Here is a 13,880-nt window from a genome sequence, read left to right as displayed (position 1 = left end):
TGGGATCAAGGGATACGTGTGAGACGGGGGGTTCACTAGGAAAACTCTCTGTCGAAATCAAAGGAGGGTTAATAGTGTCTCTCAAATCATTTGACTGGTGAGAATTTAGATCTATACTATCCATAAGGATAACCGAAACTCTGGTCATCGCTTCGTTAGTAATAGTGTGACAGGTATCTACAATAGTCCCAGGCTTGGAGTTTATGTTAATAGGCGAAGTTTGTTTTAATTGACTTCCGGGTTTGAGTGGGCATGGGTGGGATCTAGCGTTTAGTGGAGAAAGCATGATGTAGACGTTCTTGCTCTTAAGTTTTTGGGGCCTTGACGGTCAATCGACCATCTCTAGGCAGTCATAACGGTTTCTTGTTGGAAAACCCTGCCAGCCCTCCAGTGGATGATAGGGTCTACCTTGCCAAGGCTGCTTATGCCATTCTCTAGTTCTGTTTCTATTTCCGTGACCATAGCTATATCCCACCTGTTTCCACTGATCTTCTTGGGGGTGCTGCCAGTTCAAGGAGGAAATATATTGATGTGTATTCAATGGTGGATAGAAGAAAGAAAGGTGTTGGGCATCTATTCCACCTTTTTTCTCCAGTGAGGGCCATGAACAAATGTGGTCCACAGTAGATGGATCTCTGCAAGTTGCTATAATGCAGTCTCCGTGGATCGACTTAGGTTCTCCACCTACCCATATTACTCTACAGACTGTGGAGATCCCTCCAGAGTGGTAAGGTTCTAGTGGTCTGTTTATACTTAGCCACTGCATGACCTTGTTCTTGAGTGACCAGGCAGTTTCAGTCATACCTTCCGTTAGTTCAGGTACGCCTGTAAGAATGATTGTATATGGGGTAGCCTCTGGTGGGAGGTGCACTGGGCGCCTAACTCTTGGTGTCTTTTTGGATATCAGCTGGGGTGTAACCGTTGATTTGGAGGGTGTAGGTATCGATTTATTTATAGTATGATTTATGGTTACATTGCCTGCTGTTTTCCCAGTTTTTCCTGTTTTTACCCGACCTATGCTGGGCGTGTGTTGGGGCAACTCCATAGTGATTTTGGGCTTTTGTACACTAGGCATTGAATCTTGCAATTTTTGTGTTGGAACACTATGTTTTAGTTTATGAGAGGGTGGGATGATCGGGACAGGTTGTTTTATTGCTATAGCTGATTGTGGTTGGTGAGATACTTTTGGGGGGTGAATAACGTTTCCTGTCCCTTGCTTAGCTAAATGTGGATTTTTTGTGCTGGGATATGTACGTGATAGGATTGCTAATTGAGCTTCTAGGTTCCTTATGCTAATTTGTGTAGGTTTCAACTGCTGAGAAAGAAGGTCTTTAATTGAGGTTAGTATTTGCAATGTAGTTTTACATATTTTGCAGGGGTTATCTGTATCCTCAATAAGGATAGGAGGAAGTAAGAAATTGTTTTCTGTTGAAGTAATTGTCATTAATTGTGCGGGTTGTATTGACTGTTTGGATCGATCCCTCCCGGATTCCCTCTCATGTCCCATAGGGATGACAGGAGCTACTGTATTATCAGGTGGATTCATGTTACCTTGTTTGGGAATAGCTCCTTCCCTTATTCCTCGAAGATGTTTATCTATAGTTAATTCTAGTCTTTCGAGTGTTTGACAGGCTTCTAGATCCGGGGTGACCTCTAGGTCATCTGATAATAATGATTCGGACTCTGATTGAGTTACTGATAAATCAACTGTACATGGGACTGTATTGATATCAGCAACAGTCACAGGTAAGGGAAGGGAAGAGGTAGGTAAGGTTTTCTGGATGGGGGATACTGCAGTTGCTAAAAGACCCAAGGACGAGCGTTTTGCTTTCATGAGGTCCAGAGACACTCTACGTTCCAGAAGAGAGATACTATGATCAATTGCCTCATTGGTCCGTGAGATAAATTGGTCTATCGGTCCAGTGATTTGAACTACAGCCAGGGCAGTTTTGGTTTTACTTCTGGTTCTACCAGGCATGGTGGACATAAAAAAAAAACAAAAAAACCCTGTGTGCTGTAAGATGGAAGAATTGGCAATAAGAACCAAGGGGGGTGGCCCGGTCCGGTCTCTACCGGCACTAACGGGCAACAACGGGCCCGCCCTTGGCCCGGGCTTCGCCCGGCGTCCCGCGAGACGGGGGTGACGCTGTTTTTGAGCGCCTCCTGGCGCGCAAATGTCGCGGCGTGTGCCGCTAGGGGTGCTGGGACTTGTAGTCTTCTTGGCCCTTCGACCGCACTCCGCTCGGCGGCCAAACCCCAGGAAAGAAAGTAGTCGGGCGGCGGGAGGCGGGAGGGCTGGGACCCAGATCTTAGAGGTCCTTGTCAGGCGATTTCACAGCAGGATTCAGGAATAATCCCAACAGGAAGGCTTGTAAGATGCAAAGAGTTCCCCCCCTCGACCGGGGTGACGCTGTTTTTGAGCGCCTCCTGGCGCGCAAATGTCGCGGCGTGTGCCGCTATGGGTGCTGGGACTTGTAGTCTTCTTGGCCCTTCGACCACACTCCGCTCAGCGGCCAAACCCCAGGAAAGAAAGGAGTCGGGCGGCGGGAGGCGGGAGGGCTGGGACCCAGATCTTAGAGGTCCTTGTCAGGCGATTTCACAGCAGGATTCAGGAATAATCCCAACAGGAAGGCTTGTAAGATGCAAAGAGTTCCGCCGCATATACTAAAGGAAGTCTACTTAACACTACCCCGAGGAATACTTCCCCTTTTGAACGAATCCCTATTACAGGGAATAGTCCCCAACTCGTTCAAAAACGCCACGCTGGTCCCATTAATTAAAAAACCTGGTGCTGACTCTTCTAACTTAGCGAACTACCGGCCCAAATCCCTCCTCCCTTTCGGTGCAAAGATTCTAGAAGCCCATGTGGCTAGCTGTATCTCTAATTTTATAGAGACATCTGACTACCTAGAGCCCAACCAAGCCGGCGTTCGCCAGGCGCACTCTACCGAGACGGTGATCCTAGCGGTCCTTGACACTATGAGAGCTAATGTCGATAATGGCATACATCAGGCCTTGGTGCTCCTGGACTTGTCGGCAGCGTTCAACACGGTGGATCATACCATCTTGTTGCACCGTGTCGAACAGGCCGGCCTACGAGACGCGGCCCTCGGATGGGTTAAGTCCTTTCTGAACGACCGATCCCAGGCAGTCAAGCTCATGAACTTCACAGCGCCCAAACTTGCCACTACCTGCGGCGTTCCGCAGGGCTCATCATTGTCCCCCTCCTGTTTAATCTATACCGCTGTTGCACTCCTTAAAAAACAGGAAGGTCACAATCTATAATTATGCGGACGACCTGCCGCTCATATTCCCATTAAACTCCACAGACTCTATTGAGGAATTTCAGGCCACTACGCTGCATATTCAAGGGTGGATGGAGATGAACCATTTAAGACTCAATCCTGGAAAGACCGAGCTGGTACTCCCGGGTAAAAGTGCAACCAGCTGGGGCCCTCACTTTTGGCCGCTTTCGATGGGTTCTCCCCCGTCTCCCTCTTCTTCGGTAAAAAGTCTCGGGATCACTCTTAATTCCGATCTCTCACTGAAAAGTCAGGTGGGAACATTGATATCTTCATGCTTTATTCAGCTACGGAAGATTAAGAAAATTGCTCATCTTCTCACGCACTCTGCCCTCATTCAGGTGGTAATTGCCTTAGTCCTTTCCCCTTTAGATTTCTCCAACTCCATTTATTTAGGCCTTCCCCTGGCTCTCTCTAAACGCCTGCAGATTGTGCAAAATCAGGCGGCCAGACTTATATTTAAATGTAACTGCAGGAGTTCGGCGAAACCATTGTTAGCCACTCTTCACTGGCTACCTATAGCCCAACAGGTAACCTTCAAAGTAGGCTGCTTGGCCTTCAATGCTCTTCATGGTAAAAGCCCTAAGTTTATTAACCATCTCATAAACAAACATGAACCGACTCGTAATCTCCGCTCTGCCCACCTGTCCCTCCTCACCTTGCCCCTCTTCAAAAAGAAACTTGTTCTCCTTGTCTCTCCGGAGTTGCACCGACCTAATGGAATTCAGGGGTGCACTGAAAACCTGGTTGTTCAAGCAAGCGCACGATTAAATCACTGCTTACCATCTTCTGCTTCTCTAGCGCCATGAAACCTCCGGGTGCCCGTGCGCTCTACAAATCTCGAATAACATAACATAACAGTTAAAATTGTTCTTGAAATGTGAGGTCTTGTGCAGTTACTTCCATGCGTGAGACCCATACCAAGCTTTGAGATCTTCAGGAGGGGGCAGGCTGTGGAGGTAGTTCTACTCTGGTCTTGGTAATCTCATGTTCTGCTACCACTAACGTTCTACCACAGGCTTGGGGGCAGAGAAAGCACCAAAGGTGCTCCCAGCAGCTCTTTCCTTGCCTCTCAGAAACGCATGCACCATGCATGGAGCTCCTCGTGTGTCTCCATCGCTGTCTCCATTCCTCCTGGATGTAGAATGTCTTTGCGCCGAAGGTCTCTGGGTGAACAGGTATCTCTCTGCCTCCAGATAGGATTCCCTCTGTGCAGCATCATTGCTGCGGGATTACAAACCATCTTTGTGAGAACAGACTGCAGCATGGCAAGCGTAGACAGACTGCATCTCAAGGGGCTGCATGGGTGTGTTTGCCCTGTTACAAGCAGGTGAAGGTGGCACCATCCCAGCCCTTCCAGCTGCAGGTACTAAGACTTGAATAATATTTAATGAACAACTTGAATGTTCAAAGCTGACACCTGAAAAGTACAAACATACAGCGAAACTAGAGAAAAACATTTTAACAGACATTAATTGGGGGCTCATAATTTCTCTGAATCCATTTTCTTCATTTAAAATAAAGGTTTACAGTATGAATACACATTCCACTGATATGCCAGTAAGAGGTGCTGTAAGCTGACCACGCCATTCATTTTAAGTCCTATATATAATTGTTTTGAAAGGCAAAGCAGGTTACAGGAGAGGAAAATCATTTTCATTGCACGGCCATTGAAGAACTCCATAGTAGTTCCTGATGTATGATTCTTAAGTACAATACATATAGGTATAAATACATAGTGTGGGAATAAGGTAAGCCACAGTTGCATGTATTGACTTTAATTTGTCCTCCTAGCAGCAGTGTGTTTCTGAGCAGCACATCTGCAGTGAAGCTCGTTCTTTACTTAAAATCATTCAGACCTTCTAGATGAACACATGTTGATTTTCTCCTCCCAAAAACCTCTGGGTGACATTCACCTCTTTTCGATGGACCTTAGAGTGCTACTGCATCAGACATGGTTAGTACACTGAAAATTTCCTTAGTCTTAGGATTCATTAATCTAGCAAGCAAATGATGATCAACCAGTTTGACCTTATTTATTATATAGGTACTTAGGGCTGGTGGGTCCCATAGACGGATGGCTGGAATATAGGATTCCTTTATGACATTAAGTTGCAAATTATGGATTTGCCTTTGGTGAGACAGAAATTGTGTGATTGTTCTCTTTCCAAACCCAGGTCCAGATGTTCCCTGTTGGTTCTGTTTGTGGGGTATTCCAAACGGAAACTGTTGAATTTGGAATCCTTTGCCCACTATGAATGTGTGTGTGTGTGCATGTAGCACACACTAGCTTGTGGTGTCTAACTGTATTGTTTTTATGCACTGTGTTTCTTTGTGTCCAAGGAATCATTACCTGAATGTGCGTTTGTTGTCTGTGTATGAATGTGTGACCATCCCTCCTATTTTCTCCTTAGGACCCACCTTCAGTAAGTTCCCCATTGACCCACCTTCAAGATACACACTGATTCTTTCCCAGCATTCAATGACTCACCCTTCCATATAACCCCACAGAAACAAATATAAAGGCTTCAATCACTTAGTAGTCACTTTCGCTATTAAAAAGCTGGGCCTATCAGCTTTGCCAGTACTGTTGGTTTTTTTGTTGGTGCAATAAGCATTATTAAAGCCAAAATATCAGCTAATGCCTTACAAAGGGGCAATACATTGGTAAGACCAGTGTTTGTTCCTTCTGCTTTCTACGCCTGTTTTGGGGAGATGGTACCCAGATTTGTTTTCTATGTCCACTGGTTGGCTACAGAGATTAGTTGTCTTAGCTCAAGATCAAGGAGCAAACTACCCAAGAACATCTGCGGTGCTCATTCCTTTGAGAACAATTCCTGAAGCAATTCCTCCAGCTCATTGTTTTCCTCTCTGGCTTTAGAAGTGTTCTCTAGTAGGAAGAAGTTTAGGTTTAATCTCTCAGTGACCGGATCTTGTGAGATTGCTGTGTTACCTGTGTGGCGTTGGTAAGTACCAAGGAATGATGACTTCAGGCATCGGTGGCTAATCACAATCCTGTCTTCTGTTTTATTCTGTGCAGCTCAATTACTGGGTGCTACTGGGGTACAGATAGTATGCATGCATCCTGAATTCACAGAAACTCAGAGCCTTGGTCTTTACAACATGAAAAAATGGAGATCTCTCTACAATGCCAATGATAAATACCCTGTACCATGTAGATAATGCTGTGTTAACATGAATAACGCTAAAACTATACCACTCTATTTAATTTATAGGTGACTGATATGTGAGCTGAAAAGCAACAATTAACATCCTGTTGAGTGCTTTGAAGATTCACACTGCAGGCAGCATAATTCACACAAAAAAGTGACATTGCCAATTCAATGTGCCAGCAAGTCAAAGGAAGATAACATCTTACACATCAGACACACAAAAGAAATCTGTGTATCAGAATAATATCGTATTTCTTCATGGTGAAACACAGGGATTAACGATCATATCTAAAACAATTATAGTAAAAAAATGTTGAGCATTTGCAGAACAAATGTGCAATATTTAATATCAAAGAAGTGAATTTTGGAAAATCTTTGTGGAAAGCATACTTTTAATGTACTAAATCTGAATATAGCTTCAATGAAGTGAAAGTGTATCAGGCAACCCATACCAATGAGAAACCTGACCTACATTTGACCCTCCACCAGATTACTACATGCAGACAAAACGTACATACAGAAAGTGACAAATTCATACTTTGAAAGATGCCTGAGCGCCAGAGAACTCATTCCGGTATGAAACCTTATTAGAACAGTAAATATGAGACAACTTTGAATTAAAAAAATTCACTTACTATTCACCAAAGCGTGCATACAAAAGAGAAAAAAGTATTGAATATATGAAAAGTTGGATTCAGAAAATATGTTTAACTTCTCATCAAAGAGTGCACAGAGTCAAGAAGCCTTATCAGTGCAATGAATGTGATCAAAACTTCAGCCATAAAGGAAATCTTACTGGGCATGAGAGATCACATACTGGTGAGACCCTTTATGAATGCAGTGAATGTATCAAAAGCTTCCCTCAGAAACAAAGCCTTAGTATGCATGAGAGAAAACACACTGGGGAAAAATATATATCCTTGCGCTGAATGTGGGAAAAGCTTTAGTCAGAAAACAAATCTTTCTGTACACCAGATAACACACACAGACATGAAACCCTATCAATGCACTGAATGTGGAAAATGCTTCCGGAGCACGGAAATTTTAATTAGGCACCACAGGACACATACAGGAGTAACGCTTTATCAGTGCTCAGACTGTGGAAAAGGGTTCAGTTTGAAAACATTTCTTACTATTCACCAGAAAGCACACCGAAACGCAAAATCATATCAGTGCTCAGAATATAACAAACGTTTCAAAAGGAAAGAAAGTGTTACTCTTCGCCACAGATTACACTCAGATGGGAAAGCTTATCATTGCTCAGAATATGGACAAGGGTTCAGAAGAAAGGATTGCTTTACTGCTCATGAAAAGGCACACATAGCCAAGAAGCCTTATCAGTGCTCAGAATGTGGAAACGAGTTTAAAACAAAAGAAAAGTGTACTATTCACCAGAGAACACACACAGGTGAGAAACCATATCAGTGCTCCAAATGTGGAAAATGGTTCAGTCTGAGAACAGTTCTTCTTTTTCATTATAAAACACACATAAATGAGAAGTCGCATGAATGCCTGGAATGTTGGAAATTCTTCCGTACAAAAGCAGCTCTTACAATTCATCAGAGGAGCCACACAGGGGAGAAACCTTATCCATGCAGTGAATGTGGGAAAAGGTTCAGTGTAAAAAGAAAACTTACTGATCACCAGAGTATACATACAGGTGAAAAACCACATCAGTGCTCTGAATGTGGGAGAAGATTCTATTGTAAACAACGTCTTAAGACTCACCAGAGGACTCACACAGGTGAAAAACCATATCCATGCTCAGAATGTGAGAAAAGATTTATTTCAAAAGCAAGTCTTACAACTCACCAGCTGATACACACAGGTGAGATGCCATATCCGTGCTCAGAATGTGGGAAAATATATATGTCAAAGACAGGTCTTACATATCACCACAGGATACACACAGGTGAAAAACCATATCCGTGCTCAGAATGTGGGAAAAGGTTTATTTCAAAAGCAGGTCTTACAACTCACCAGAGGATACACACAGGTGAGAAACCCTATCCGTGCCCGTGCTCAGAATGTGGGAAAAGGTTTATTTCAAAAGCAGGTCTTACAACTCACCAGAGGATACACACAGGTGAGAAACCCTATCCGTGCTCCGAATGTGGGAAAAGATTTATTTCAAAAGCAGGTCTTACAGTTCACCAGGTGATACACACCGGTGAGAAACCATATCAGTGCTCCGAATGTGGGAAAATATTCATTTCAAAAGCAGGTCTTACAACTCACCAGAGGACACACACTGGTGAGAAACCATATCAGTGCTCCTATTGTGAAACATGCTTTGCACAAAAAACAGTTCTTATAACGCACCTAAGAATACACACAGGTGAGAAACCACATCAATGCAGTGAATGTGGGAAAAGGTTCAGAGCAAAAGGAGCCCTTACTGTACATGAGAGGGCGCATACGGGGGTGAAACCTCATCAGTGTTCAGAATGTGGGAAACGTTTCAGTAGGAAAGGAACTCTCACTGAGCACCAGAGGACACACACAGGTGAGAAACCATATCAGTGCACAGAATGCGGGGAAAGGTTCCGTTTGAAAGGAACACTCACTGGTCACAAGTTGACACACAGAGATGAGAATCCTTATCAATGCACTGAATGTGGGAAAGCATTCACTGTGAGGAAAAGTCTCACTAACCACCAGAGGACACACACAGGTGAGAAACCTTATTCATGCATTGAATGTGGGAAACGTTTTGGTGCTAAAGTTAATCTCACTCATCACGAGAGAACACACACAGGCGAGAAACCTCATCAATGCTGTTTATGTGGGAAAAGGTTCAATGAGAAAGGAAAACTTAAATTACATGAGAGGACACACACAGGTGAGCAACCTCATCAATGCTGTTTATGTGGGAAAAGGTTCAATGAGAAAGGAAAACTTAAAGTACATGAGAGGACACACACAGGTGAGAAACCTCATCAATGCTGTTTATGTGGGAAAAGGTTCAATGAGAAAGGAAATCTTAAAGTACATGAGAGGACACACACAGGTGAGAAACCTCATCAATGCTGTTTATGTGGGAAAAGGTTCAATGAGAAAGCAAAACTTAAAGTACATGAAAGGATACACATAGGCAGGAACACTTAACAGTGCTAATAATATGGGAAAAACTATGGTGGTAAAGAAGTCCTAAAATTCACATTAGGGTACTCAAAGATGAGAAACTATATCAATTCTCAGAATATGGTAAAAGGTTTAGAATTAATTGAAGTATCACTGCTTACCAGGTGGCACATCTGGACAGAAGACCGGACTGCTTCCTGTTCTTCCAAGGCTGATCTGATCGGTTTCACAAAATGGAAACAGTTGGAGTGAATCTTTAACATATTTCATTAAGACAACACCACTCTCACTATATCCATCATACGAAGGGACCCACCATCAGCTCTGGGCAGGTGCTTTGTTGAGTCATTTTTAAAACCTTCAGTTTCAGTAACCAGTCTATTGAGATTAGTGCAACATAAATCTAGATTGGTTGTACCGCAGAAGTCCGAGATAATAGTTCAAAAACATAAAATGGAAACCATATGGGTACTGACTGTACTGCTCATGAAGTCAACATGATCAGCACACTTCAAGCTTTTCTCCAGAACATCACCCGGCAAAGCCCTCCCTTTTTAAATAGGTTGCTCTAAGCTTAACAAAAACAACTGCAGGAGAAAAAAAAGGCCATTGTCCAACTGTGATTAAACTTGCTCATAAACATCGAACAATGAGCCCCAGAAACAATAGTAAATTCTAGACGTACTTCTAGACTGTATTCAAATCATTTTAATCCTCAGTTTACATAAACAAACATGCATTTGCAATGCAACAGGTCTCGCTTTTACGCGCGTTTGAGCTATTGGCATTGTAAATGACAATGCCTTTTATTTATGTTTTAGTTTTTGAATCATAAATAAAACACATTGTCATTTACAATGCCAATAGCTTAAGCTTGCGTAAATGCAAGACATATTGCATTGCAAATGCTTGTTATGCAGGTGAACACCATCTGGCTAAAGGGCTCTACTCATTAGTACCAGTTTAACATCGGAATACAGTTATAAGCTACTGAAAGGGGTCCACTCAACCATTGCAAATTGGCTTCCAATGCGCGGCAATACGTGTTGCCGTGTTTTTTTTACTAACTATGTGCTAAAAACAATTTATTTGCCTTACAATCTGAAGTTTATGCGCATATTATCGAGTATTGTGGCAAATGCGGAAAATCCATAATTATTTGGGAAACACCACCCCTGCAACATCGCATAATTCCAGTGGCACTGATTATTGTATGTATTGTCAATTTCTAAAACGCTCATTCCGTCCAGGAACAACTGCTTCAAATCAAGTATATAAAACAGTTAAAAAGTATTACTACGTGCCTTTTCGCTCTCCTTTACGATCCACGTGGCCCACTGAAACAACAACAAAAACAGCAACAACAGTTATATGATTGACACCTGTGAAGTTATGAAGGGTGGCTGCCAGCAAGTGACTTAAATCCAGATTGGAGGCTATAAAAACGCGTGTTTCCTGTAAAGGACGTGAGCACATGTACATTGGTTCCAGAAACTGACGAGCATCATCCAATTCAATTCAAAAGTCTTTATTTTGATTTTTTTCAATCATAAAAGACAGTTACAATTTAATATTTTAAAATTACCCTTCATTGACAGCTAATAAAATCCACAATTCGTCACTTCAACTCTCAATTAACAATTATTGGCCTACCGCCCTACATAAAATCCATAAATTACAGTCATTAAATAAATTATTTTAAAAGAAGATAAAGAAAAAGGAGGAACATGGATATAAAATTCATTTCATTCTTTTAAAAAAAATATTTTAAAATTAATCATTAGGTACATTAATCACTAGTAACATTTTACAATCTCAAGTGTCGTAGGCCGTAATTACTGTAGGCTCATTTTGCGGGTCCGAATTATCCACATCCAATGGAGGAATTTAGCTATGGCTATAACTACGGCTTGGGAGTTGTCAGTTCGTAAAATCCTGACAGCCTCACAACCTGTTTTGAGACCCAACTGGACACAGATAGGTTTTAACCAAGATCTCCTGGGTACCTTATATTCTGGACAGGCAAAGAGAACGTGACCAATGACTTCCCGCTGATCTGGATAAAAGGGACAGGCCGAACCTTGTCCCCCACGCCATTTTGCAGTGAGAGCATTTAGTGGACGAGCATCATCCATCTTCTTTTTAGCCAGACTACTGCAAACAATTTAGAGCCATTTTGGTGAACTAGACATATTAAAATGAATTATCGAAGCCCGTATTGATTTGTTGCACATGATTTAAAATGTTAATAAACACTGCAAAATCCGCACAGAGACCCCCACAATGGATGCATGCAACTAGACATCTTAATTTCACAACTAGGCAGACATTAAACAGCATTAATAGCCAGGCACTTAATAGATCAATTCCCACTGTTTGTGTAATGTGGAAATAAAATAGGCTTATTAAAGGACAAGCTTTCCGTGGTTTGGAATAATTATTTATAAACGGCTTCTGAGGGTTAATTTAGTGGTGAATGTGACACTGAGACGCAGGTACTGCATGAACTTTCCCTACCTCGGTGCCAAGAGCACGCCCCTCAGCCTAAAAAACGGGAACCGCTGGGAGGGTGGTGTTGTACTCTCGGTTGCTTTGCGACTAGGTTTGGCGCCACTACCTGACGGCAGTTTCTCCATTTATGGAGTATTTGAGAGAAAGCGCAAAGCCCACTGAGCCAGAGCTGGGAACCTCCCTGGGCTGGCTTCAGAGCACGGGGTCATGTGCTCCGGGGCTGAAAGAGAAAGCAAAGCAAGAGTATGTGTGTGACAAACAAAGCGCAGCAACTGGTATGTACGTGGCTCGGAGTGAATCATGTGCCATGTAAAAAAATAATTAGGGAAAACAAAAAAAGCTAAGTAAAATACCTTTTTCACAATGCACTGGTGATGTCAGCAGCTGACTTGGAGGACTCAGCGCGCACCATCCGTGCAGTGCAAGTCCTTTGGCAACACGCCGGATTCTGGGAAACAACTCTGCACACGGGTTTCCCAGCAAGAAAGGCACACCAAGGATGCCTGCTTGTGCCCCGATAGGACCGCAGAGTGCTCTCTGATAGAGAAGCAGCCTATTCGGTCCCTGCTTGTGCCTCAGGCGGACTGTAAAGTGCATGCAATGCTGAAACAGCATGTGGCCCAAAACGAAACTGAAGCGTAGCAAAGGTGACTCGAGTGCCATGCTAAGTGCTCACTCGGTGTCAGTGTAAAATACAGCAGTGTCTCCGAGTAGATTTGAACAGCAGGGCTTGTTGCGCTGCTGAGGCCGCAAGCCAAGAACAAGCATTTGCAATGTAATAGGTCTCGCAATAGAAAAGTTTGAGCTTTTGGTGTGTAAAATGTAAATATTTTTTAATTATTGTTTATGTTTTTCAAAATATAAAAGTATTAATTTTGTTATTAGAAATGCCAATAGTTATAACGTTAGCAAATGTTACATCTATAGCATTAGTAAAGGTACATGTTTACTTTTCCCCTGTCTTACATGTATTGATCTGACAAATCACAATGTTTTAACAAGAACAGAAGTGAAAACATTTAAAATCTTTTTATGACATTTGTAATAAAGCTTGAAACATTGACAGTAAATATTTGAACCAGTTGTTGTTGAATGGTTGCACAGATTGATGCTGTGGTGGCGCTGAGTGATGTTGTTTTGGGGACAAGTGATGCTGTGGCGTTCAGTGATGCTGTTGTAGCGCATAGTGATGTTGTGGTGATGCTGTGGTGGTGCTGAGTGGTGCTGTGGTGGTGCTGAGTGGTGCTGTGGTGGTGCAGAGTGGTGCTATGGTGGTGCTGAGTGGTGCTGTGGTGGTGTTGAGTGATGCTGTGGTGATACTGAGTAATGCTGTGGTGGTGCTGTGGTGCTGTGGTGGTGCTGAGTGATAATGTGGTGGTGCTGAGTGGTGCTGTGGTGGTGCGGAGTGGTGCTGTAGTGGTGCAGAGTGGTGCTGTGGTGGTGCCAAGTGGTGCTGTGGTGGTGTTGAGTGATGCTGTGGTGGTACTGAGTAATGCTGTGGTGGTGCTGAGTGGTGCTGTGGTGGTGCTGAGTGGTGCTGTGGTGGTGCTGAGTGGTGCTGTGGTGGTGCTGAGTGGTGCTGTGGTGGTGCTGAGTGATGCTGTGGTGGTGCTGAGTGATGCTGTAGTGGTGCTGAGTGATGCTGTGGTGATGTTGAGTGATAATGTGGTGGTGCTGAGTGATGCTGGGGTAGCGCTGAGTGATAATGTGGTGGTGCTGAGTGATGCTGGGGTAGCGCTGACTGATGATGTGGTAATGCTGAGTGGTGCTGGGGTGGCGCTGGTTGATGCTGTGGGGGTGCTGAGTGATG

The 13,880-nt window shown here is 43.4% G+C and overlaps 1 protein-coding gene across 2 annotated transcripts in view; it reads left to right on the top strand.

Annotated features, from left to right (window-relative positions):
* LOC144770951 (uncharacterized) overlaps nt 1–13,880 on the top strand; it is a 197,945-nt gene that overhangs the window by 58,446 nt on the left and 125,619 nt on the right. The window contains exon 3 of one of the 2 annotated variants that reach the window (XM_078655789.1): nt 6,539–13,554. The exons of the other annotated variant lie outside the window; for it this stretch is intronic. Coding sequence (XP_078511915.1) covers nt 7,232–9,583 — 2,352 coding nt within the window. The 5' untranslated portion in view covers nt 6,539–7,231 and the 3' untranslated portion in view covers nt 9,584–13,554. Of the gene's footprint in view, nt 1–6,538; nt 13,555–13,880 lie in introns of those variants that run through there. 2 annotated transcript variants of the gene reach the window in all.

The sequence above is a fragment of the Lissotriton helveticus genome, chromosome 7, assembly GCF_964261635.1.
Source record: "Lissotriton helveticus chromosome 7, aLisHel1.1, whole genome shotgun sequence".
Classification (NCBI taxonomy): Eukaryota; Metazoa; Chordata; class Amphibia; order Caudata; family Salamandridae; genus Lissotriton; species Lissotriton helveticus.
The sequence above is the reverse complement of the archived record's forward strand: the minus strand, read 5'-3'. Positions and strand labels throughout refer to the sequence as shown.